At 45.1% G+C, this 10,238-nt stretch overlaps 1 protein-coding gene across 1 annotated transcript; it reads right to left on the bottom strand.

Annotated features, from left to right (window-relative positions):
* Positions 1–1,516: 1,516 nt before the first annotated feature.
* adrb3a (adrenoceptor beta 3a) lies at positions 1,517–7,801 on the bottom strand. Its single transcript, XM_068761090.1, has 2 exons — positions 6,492–7,801; positions 1,517–1,900 (listed from the first exon to the last, which is right to left on the bottom strand). Exon 1 carries the CDS (start codon positions 7,799–7,801, stop codon positions 6,494–6,496), a length of 1,308 nt encoding a protein of 435 aa, XP_068617191.1. The 3' UTR covers positions 1,517–1,900; positions 6,492–6,493.
* Between the last annotated feature and the right edge of the window lie 2,437 nt (positions 7,802–10,238).

Raw genomic sequence — 10,238 nt, forward strand, 5'->3', positions numbered from 1 at the left:
TTGGAAAATCAATTTCCCTCTCAATTCTCCAATCCCCTTTCTTTTGTGATGGGGTAATATTCCATAGGGGGGAAAAAACGTGCCGCTTCCAAAATGAGAAATGGAAGTTTTATTGCTGCACAGGCGCTGGATCCCATGCCTGTGGCTTCGGAAGACGGAGTCGTAATGGACTGTGTCTCCCTCCATGGAGCTGGTGGGCGTGAATAAAGCGCACTAGATGGCAGCAGACGGCCAAAGCTTCCAACGAGCTGAGCCGGCCTCAGAGGATGCGGAGTCTGCCTCGTGTCTCTGGATGCTCCTTGACAGCCCCATTCCATTCGAACGTGTAGCCTAAAGTGTGCCGAGTCTTTTCATCATCAGAGAGGTTTGCGTCCGCCCTTCCTGTGATGTGTTGCTCCTTGTGCGGTTATGAAATGTCACCACGTCGTCGAGAGCGGAGAAAAAACGCTTTCCATTTCCCTGAAGCCACAACACACCATTTACCTTAGACATGGTCAATTATTGCCCACATTATTACAAGGCCTCTTGTATGTGCTTCTATGCTGTGAGGAAGAGGATGCTGACCCGAGATCAGTCACCAGGATCATCTAATTAATTGACTCTATTGGATTTAAGGGCTCTTCAGAGCGCTGAAGATTCAATTTGTTGTCCCGGGACTTTGACTTTATCTGGAAAACGCTGCACATCCTGAAAATATCTCCTATACTGAAAATTGTGTCATCACACTTGGCGGAGGAAGTCGAGTCAGCACGGCTCACGGATCAAGAGAAGAGAGCGTGAGGATCAATAGTGATCACGTTCGCTATTTGTTGGCATCTTTTCCCCGAATGGATTTCAGTCTTATTCCTTGACAAGGCTGTAACAGGAACCAGCTGATAAGACTTCGGCTGAACTCTTGGGCCTCTGGAAGCTTCACTCCGACACTACATTTCATTATTACAGGCTCGTTTTCACGAGACATGAATTCTACAGCAGTAATTTATTGATTGTTCAGCCACTGTGAACCAGATGATTGAGTTTGAACTTTTGATCCTGAAATTTGCCATTTTAACCATCAAAATGATCCATTTGAGCGCTGGAAAATAATTTATTATACACGTTGAACACTTTCAAGCCATGTCCATCTTCACAGAGTTTTCTGATCTTTTATTTCTAATGGGGGCCGATGAGTTTAAGTAATGCACAACACATAATGAAGCGGAGGCTGCGTCCATTACTTTAGCACATTTGAATCATTTATTCGGAACATGGCCAATTCGAAAGGAAAAAAAATCCAGAATTCATTCCAGAATTATAACATTCACTGCCAACCCTGACATTAAAACCTACCTCTCTTCAACGGCCAATAAATCCAGAACAAAAAATGGTAGGAACACACTTTGTTTTCCGAATGAAAGAAGATACTTTAATCTTTCATTTGCTAGTTTCCGTGTGTGCATAGTCATAGTAAAGAATATTTTGCGTGGCTTGGAAAATCAGGGGGAAAATGCGAGAAGTCTGGGGCTGAAAATGTCCGGCACTCAATGAGTTAAAATACTTTAGCATTTTTTTGCTGCGGATATTTTGCATCATAAATAGATAACTTACCGGATATTATGCTGTACAAAACTCAAATAATGCTCACATTCTGTCTAAACATGAATTAAAACACAAAGAAAGTACAGAAGGTGCCGTGAGGCGCCGAGCGGCAGCCGACCTCGCGGACACCGAGGCGGCCTAGGAGTTCCTGTCCGGACCAGATCAGCAGACTCGCATCAAGGTGTGTGTGTGTGGTTGATCTCTTCAGTAACTTCAGTCCTCGCTGTTGTCTTTGTCTCAACCGCAGAACCAGCCGGAAGGTTGTTGTTGTTGTTTTTCCAGTAGCCTGACATTTTAAAGTCATCCATCCTTTTCCTGTGAGCTGGAAAGAGAAATAAATATGACATGAGGATCGTGTACCTGGCGTGTCTTAAAAGGGGAAGGACATTAAGGCGTCATTAGTCATCAAACAGGAAGCGGGGGGGAAAAAGGCTTTGATGAAAGGGATCTTATTATTTGCATTTCTCATCGGGTTTGTGTGAATAAAAAGCAAGTTAGCTTGTTAGCTTTCTGGATAAGAACCTCAACATACGATGTCTGACTTGATGTTTTTCCTGTGTGCCACCAGAGGATCCTTCCAAGTCGTAAGAACATGCATAAGAAAGCTCCAAGACTTTGATGTCTGATTTCTTACAGTTCTTTTTTTTTTTTGTTCACATGATTTTTATGTGGAAAAATTGCATCCCAGCTCCTTTTCCCTTTGATCCTCTGCCAAAGCGGTGACATTCACGCCCATGTCCGACAGTCGGTCGGTTTGTCAGCAGGATAATGCAACAACTGCACTGACTTCCAGAGCCAGGCGGCTCAGATACGCATGAAGTTGTAGATCCAGGGGTTTCCCCTTTTATTTTTTTCTCTAAAATTGGAATATGAGAAGTTTATTGATATTTTCTTAGATTCCTCAGGGAGGAATTCACAGCTTCAAGTGAAAATCCAGATTGTATCCACTGGACATAAACTTCTATCATCACAGGAGGAAATCTGTCCCATCAATTATGATTACAGTCAGTTTGATTTGAACAAACTGAAGGCTCCTTCAATGGCTTTTCCGGAGGAGCCCCTGAATATAGTGACAGAAGTCCCTGCTCTTGTGGTTGGATGTGGAATTTTTAAGAGTTGCCTTGTCCTTAATTAACTCATTTATTGATTTTATAGATCAGATATTCCAAGAAAATTAGAATAGAATCTGAATCCTGAACCGAACCAAATCGTTTTTAACACCTGATCCAAATCCAAGGCATTAACGGTAACAATCTGGCAACATTTCATTTTCATTTCATTTTCTAACCGCTTAATCCGTTATCGGGTCGCGGGCCAAGCTGGAGCCAATCCCAGCAGTCAATGGGCGAGAGGCGGGGGACACCCTGGACAAGCCGCCAGTTCATCGCAGGGCAACACAGAGACAGACAACCAGCCACACACACACTCACACCTACGGGCAATTTAGCGTAACCAATCCTCCTAGGCTGCATGTCTTTGGTGGTGGGAGGAAGCCGGAGAACCCGGAGAGAACCCACGCAGACACGGGGAGAACATGCAAACTCCTCACAGAATGGCCACAAGTCGGAGACGAACCTGCGACCACCTCGCTGTGAGGCAACAGTGCTTACCACTGCGCCACCGAGCCGCCTCAATCTGGCAACATGAAGGATCCAAAAACGATCCAGCAGCTTGTTTCTGGAGCCTGATTGGACGTTGCAAAAACCGCCATTGCTGATTGGTGTTTTGTTCAAAAAGAGGGCAAAGCAGACGTCATAGCTGGAGGCTCGGGGTAAGCTGACAACCGATGGACAGTATTTGACAGGTTTGGAGGTCTTGGTGTTGCCAGGTCAGCGCCAAGATCAAGAAAATCAGAATTTGAGAGGGGATGAAACGGCCAAGCTGTCGTTCTAAAACGGCATTTAATAAATGTTTTGTTTGAATTGGAACAAATCTGATAGATTAAAGAGGAAAAACACCTCTGAGATGCAATGCAGCTATTGGACACATATAGAAATGCAGCCTCCAGAGGAGAAAAGCACCAACAAAGAATAAAGTCATTTTTTGTTTTTCTATATTTTTACGCCGTTAAATATCCTGAATCTCAAATAGTTAAACGACTGTAATAACCAGTAAAAAGTCCGCCAGCCTTGTCCAGAGAGTCCTGGACGTTTCCCAAAAGCCACCACCAGGACGCTTGACGTTGACCCTGCACCTCGTTTCACATTGCCTCAGGAACAATCTGGCTCCGAGATAACTAAATGCACATTATGGACATTGCTCTGCGAAGCATGCGGAATGCTGGAGGAGAGAAATCTCAGGATGACACGTTTCACTGCGCATAAATAACAATACAATAAATAAATCAATAAAAAAATCCATGCAAACATCAGGTTTTCTTGATTTGCCCCCGATGACCCTCTCGGCGGACTCCTGTTCTTATTAGATCAGCCTTCAGGCCACTTTAAAGTCGCACAACGCTGCACCCTGCCGCACATTAGCAGCTCTGTGAGGGTAAAAGGCTTTTTCACTCACAGCGAGTCGTTTGTCACCAAGTCAGACTCCTGTGAAGTACATGACTTATCCTGCACAGAGCTGATTGCACAACGTTTGCCACACTTAACACGACCTGGGGGCACCTCAGCAAGGGCAGCGGATGATCACGCCTGCATATTTAGCCTGCATGAAGACCCAGACTCATAAACCCGATGCCAGCATCAGTCAGCGCCTGGTTCAGTCCTCCGCTATGGAACGCTTGACGTTCAGAGGAGTCGGATTCTCTCATGTGCCTCTGCAGGATTCTTGAAACGTGACGCAACAGCACAGCTGCAGCATGCAACGTGTTTCATGTAGAGAAAGAGCTCCACAATAATGGCTGCGTTAAGATTTCTTTAACCGTGAAAACGAACTTTTAGCAACTGGATTCACGTTGATGTCATCGTTAGTTTAGAAGGCGACGGGGGCGCAGGCGGTTGAGCGGGTCGTCCCGTGATCGAGAGGTCTGCATACGTGACAGCTAGGAGCTGCTGCGCGTGTTGATAAGGGCCTCGCTGATATGCCTGCATGTATTTCCATGAAAACAAACTATTGACATAATGTCCCTGGTAACCATTAACTAAACGGATCCAAACTAAGGGTCCCAGGGTTTCATGGAAATGTGCCGCTTAATGCTTTTGTGTTGCTAATGGCTGGATGCAGAAACTCAATGGGAGAGCGCTATTTGGAATGACTCAGCAGTTCATGGTCCAAATGATCCTCATATTCTTTTATTAGAGTCTCCAAGGAAGGTTCTTACCCCTAAATGTGTTTATTATTACACCGAGGGAGAAAAACAATGAAACCATTTGCAGATGTTGAAAGTCTGTTGTGAAATTACTGGATGTCTAATAACAAGGCTGTCAAATGAAACGGAGCATTTTCATTTTAGATTTGGAAGCACATTATTGAAATTAAGTGAATGACTGTTTAAAACCTTCTGTGAAAGAAATGAATGGAAAACAGCTATGATGTCACTTTCTTATGCGTAACAGCCCTTAAAATGTTTTTTTTTTTCAAATTGTTGTGTAATTTGTGGTGATCTTTTTCCAATTTGCATTTTAATGTCTGCTGTGGTGTGCTGTATGCTTTATGATTATTATTATTATCACATATTTATGCTTCAATAATATGTGGAAGTGATGCTTTTTGTAAGTTAAATTTGAAATATTGGAATATTTGAATCCTGGATAACAATGTCAAAAACCTACTTATTCAAAAGTTATTGAAATGTGAAAACAGTAAGTTTTATTATGCAATTAATTAAAGTTCTGCTTTCTACGACTTCTCATTAGGGGTCATTGGATTTTCAAAGTTTTTTTTTTAAAGTTTCCCAGGATGGCCATCCCAGGAGCCGTCCAGCCCCTGTCCACATCTGTTAACGGGGGGGGTCTCATTCGCTCCTGGTCTCATAAACAGCCTCTTCCTTGTGCATAAGTGATAATGATTTATCTGCTGCAGGGGGTGTTGGGCAGGGCGCACTGAGGCCCCCTGACAGATAGAGACAAACCAGTTCTTAGAAATGTCCCCGAAAGGACCAAGAGATTCTCTGAAACTGCATCTGAAGATGTCCAAAGATATTACATGAGAGGCCAGTACTTTTAAATCAATCACTTTACTAAACATCTGGTTTAAACATGCAACCCACCTCAAACTCAATAAATCTGAACGGCAGGCGTCCCGGAACTTGTCTAAATACGGATTACTGCTTGCTCACCTTAACGCACAGCAGGTGTGCATCAAACCCAAAGTTAAAATCGCTCAGATCTCTATCTGCTTTTTGATTCATAAAAGTTATTTACAGCATTGGGGCGTGCAGGTATGTAGACGTAAACTTTAAAATGATAACTGCCAAGGATGGATTATAATTGTTGCGTCTTTGACAGTTGGTTGAGGCTCTGTGATCCGCTGTCTTTGCTTGTTTGAGTATTTGTTTGTAAACAGGATTACGCAAAAAGGTTTGCACGGATTAAATGTATGTATTTAGAGTCTTATCGGGATGATGCCGTGGATTTAGAATTTGTTTCCTTCGAATGTTGCTATGGCGACGCCGTGACCGTCTGACCCTGCTTCTGACTGGCTCATCTCTTCATGGACAGAGAGCGATATCCAGAGACACGTAAATGTCCTCACATTGTGAATGTCGGTGAAGTTATTGAACTAGATGTGGAGCCTCTCTGGAGGTTTGGATATCCTTGTCGACAAGATAGTTGAAATTGTCTCAGATCTCAGCGGCGACCTGACTAAAACAACGAGTAGCGCCTCGCCACTGATTGATCACGGGAATCTACACGCTGCTGCAAAGATGTCACATGAATGAATTCGTAGCCTAGTTTGTTAGTGTAATATTATAAAATTGGTCAAATGCAAAATATTATATTGAATATCCATGAACTTACTTTTAGGGTTCTGGTTCTGAGAAGATATTGAACTGTGTGCTGCCGTTGGACTCCAGAGGACTAGGGGAAGCCTCCATACTTTGGCTGCTTCCCAGAGTACATGCCAGGCTGGCCTCAGTCCTACCGGCTGAAGACTTTTGGAACGAGCCGGGCGTGCCCGACTCGGCCTGCCATAAAAAGCAGGAGCAGCGAGTCCGAAGCTCTTTGTAAAAAGCGTTGAGCTCCACCGTGGACACCCAGGGGCAGCCCAGCAGGTTCTTGAAGGCCGTACGAAACTCCGGACTCCTGCAGTAGATGATGGGATTGAGGCCGGAGTTGACGTACCCCAGCCAGTTTAGCAGTCGGAAGACCCTCTCCGAGGGGACGCCTCTGTAAAAAGCGTTGACGATGTTGGCCACAAAAAAAGGCAGCCAGCAAACAGTGAAGGTCCCCATGATGATACCCAAAGTCTTGAGGGCCTTTTGCTCTTTGACGAGTATCAGCCTCGACGGCCTCCTCTTTCCGTTCTTTTGCTGCGCGACGTCGTTGCAGCTGCTGCTGGATCCCGGAACAAACGGCACAACGTTGCCGACGTGGGGCCCAACTTGTATACGCACTGTCGGCCAGTCATTTTGGAAACGCATGCGACTCTTATCTATGAGCCTGACTTGATGCGTGGCTATTAGAAAGACCTTTGCATAGACAAATATCATTATGAGTAGCGGGACGTAAAAGGACACTATGGAGGATATGGTAGCGAAGGCCATGTTGGTCACAAAGTCGCAGCAGGCGGGGTCATCGTAGCACAGCTGCGCCTCGGCGTCGTCGTCGCGCCAAAACCCTTTCATAATCGGTACGAAGGAGATTAAAGAGGACACGACCCAAACTAAACACACTATCAACCTGGCGCGCCACTTGCTGAGCAGAACCTGGTGTCGGAGCGGCCTGGTGATGGCTACGTAGCGATCCACCGCGATCACACAGAGAGTCTCGATGCTCGCCGTCACGCACAAGACGTCCACGGAGGTCCAGAAGTCACAGAAAGTGTCGCTGAGATGCCATTTACCCGTCACCACAATGGTGGCTCCCAGAGGCACCACGAAGACCCCCATGATGAGGTCGGCGCAGCCTAGCGACATTATGAAAATGTTTGTGGTCGTCTGGAGCTGCGCCGTGCGAGCGACGGCGATGATGACCAGCAGGTTCCCCACCACCGTGGTCAGAATGATGACGACCAGTACGATGAGGCTCCAGGGTCCTGCGGCATCGTAGTAGCGCCCGGTGCTGTTGGCCACGTTGGATAGGGAATTGTTCAGGATGCCATCCATCATTCACTGGCTCAGCTCGGTCGGATTTCTTTTCAGGCCAAACTCAAGAATCTGCGCTTCATCCAAGCATCACACCTACAAAGGAGAAAGCCTCCTCACTAAATCATAGTTACGGCAAAGTTCCTGCTTACGTTTCAGCCCTCATGACTCTCGGCTGCGGTCAACAGGCAGCTCCAGATCCAAAAAGATCAACGTTCCCCTGATGTAGTCAATGACATCGTCTCCAAAAAGCTCGACCCAGACAGTGTTATTTCACAGAGGCGAAGCACTTTTAGCTAACTGGAACTCATTAAGTGAAATAAAAAAGTTTTTGAGAAGACAATCCGGCTGCGGCCGTTTAAATCCATCCACCGGGATCGGCCTAACGCACAGCTGGACCTGAGGAGCTCAACCCATAGTGACACTGCTGAGGGAACCACCAGAGTGGTCGTGGTCGCTCTCTCTCGCTCGCTCGCTCTCTCTCTCTCTCTCGCTCGCTCTCTCTCTCTCTCTCTCTCTCTCGCTCGCTCTCTCTCTCTGTTGCCCAAGATAGTATTGGCTCTAATCAGACCAGCTGAAGGCAGAGGGGAGGAGCTGAAAAGTATATCTGTGTGCGAAAGACATGACCACAGCCCTAGTAGTGTGTAACATATGGACACCATTACTCTATAAGTTATAAGTTTATTTATCGTTATTTTGCATCAATTGAGTAATTTATTTGTATTTTTATTGGTAATGTTACGTACGAAGGACTTTCAATGGAAACAAGACCGCAAGGGCTTTTTTTTTAATGCTCCTCTTAGACAGAGCGTTTAGCTGTACTTGTACTGTAATACAAACTATTGTTTGACTGTACTTGTACTGCTCTAACATTCTCTCTAATAAATGTTTCATCATCATCATCAGGTACTTTCACTTTTGTAAGAGAAAAGAAAGTCGGGAATCAAGCTTGTTCCTCAAGTAAATGTGAAAAAGTTTGACGATTATTGTTATCAGGAAAACCTTTTGAAGGGATTAGGAACTTTGTTTGTTATCTCTTTCTTCTCCTTATGTTCTCTATATCTGTCGAGGGATCAACTTTCGGCCCGTTCCTCTGGATGCGTAAACCAACTCGGAGATAAAACTTCGCCCGATTGTGATTTCCGGTATTCAGAAGGCGTGCACTGATGCGAATCAAAATGATCTGCTAAAGTTACAAGTGGAAACAGTGCAGAAGGTTCAAAATAGACGTGAAAAAAGGAAGTACAGGCATGAAGTATTTGTACTTCACTCCTCCTGATGCTGTTAATGCATTTTGATGCAACATGCTGGTTCATGCTAAACACACATTCCAGGCTCAGCAACATTTTTACCTCCATGGAGGAGATTGCGTTTGTTTGTTTGTTTGTTTTAGGAAATAAAATCTAGGTGGTTAGGGACGGATTTAGAAGGGTATAGTCCAGCCTTCGGGAGAATCCTTGAGATTTTGGTGCTGATCTTGGATCATCCTCAGATGTTCACGCCATTTGAGCGCCGTTTATTTTATTATTCGCTGAAGCCACTTAGTTGCAATTATAGTTCATTCGGGCGACTAAAACCAAAGCGGCGCCGGAGGTTTATTTGTAATACGCTTTGCGGCTGAATTTGCAGACCATACGGCACAAGTCTCTCCCAAAAGTAGAGAACAGGAAATAAGTGTCCTCACTTTGACTCAAAGCAGAAAAGGAAAATAATAGATGGCTATCTTGCTGTTGCGTTGGAGAACAATCAGGCAAATGCCTTCTGAGATTCCCTTGATATCCGGCGCTCCGCTGTCGAGCCGAGCGCTCCTGTCACCAAGCAGTTCCTTCTTTGGTCCGAGTAGTTCTGCAGCTGAAGCTGGGTTTGTTCTGCGTTACGCATCTCGCTTCTTGCTAATGATGTAGAAACACACACAAAACTACACATTTATTTATGCATATGTGGATGGATTTGGAGGGAGGGAAGTGTTATTCCTTTGAAAGGGAGTCCTCCTCCATAAAATGTCTGTGTAACTGTCCTGGGGTTTTCCCTTATCTTTCTCTTTAGCTCAGTTTTCTTAAGAATAGTCGAAAAACTAAATTGCTCCATACCGCACCGCCCAGCAAGATCCCAGACACGGACGCCATATTCATATTTGGCGATTATTTCCTTCTTTAATTTAAGGTGGATTTTCTCTGTCAGCGTAATGCTTCCCCTTCCCTTTTGTCCTGTTTAGGTTGAAATGGAATTCCCATTTCCTTTTGTCACACGTGACAGGAAGTTGTAAGTGAATCCCACATAAAAGAAAAAGCCGTCAAAAGGAAAAAGGCTGACGCCATTTCTTTTAACAAAGAGGCCCCCCTGTTGGACGTAATGTCTGGAGGTGAAGGTCACCGCTGTGGCGTGGTCACGCTTAGCCGCTACACGCGGTGTGGCGTGAGCGGGTTATTGGTGGATCTTCATCCGGTCAAGCATAGCTGCC

This window comes from Brachionichthys hirsutus, chromosome 4 (genome assembly GCF_040956055.1).
Source record: "Brachionichthys hirsutus isolate HB-005 chromosome 4, CSIRO-AGI_Bhir_v1, whole genome shotgun sequence".
In the NCBI taxonomy this organism is placed as follows: Eukaryota; Metazoa; Chordata; class Actinopteri; order Lophiiformes; family Brachionichthyidae; genus Brachionichthys; species Brachionichthys hirsutus.

Coding starts and splice junctions, on each gene's coding strand:
- adrb3a (XM_068761090.1), bottom strand. CDS start 7,801: ATGATGGATGGCATCCTGAACAATTCCCTATCCAACGTGGCCAACAGC.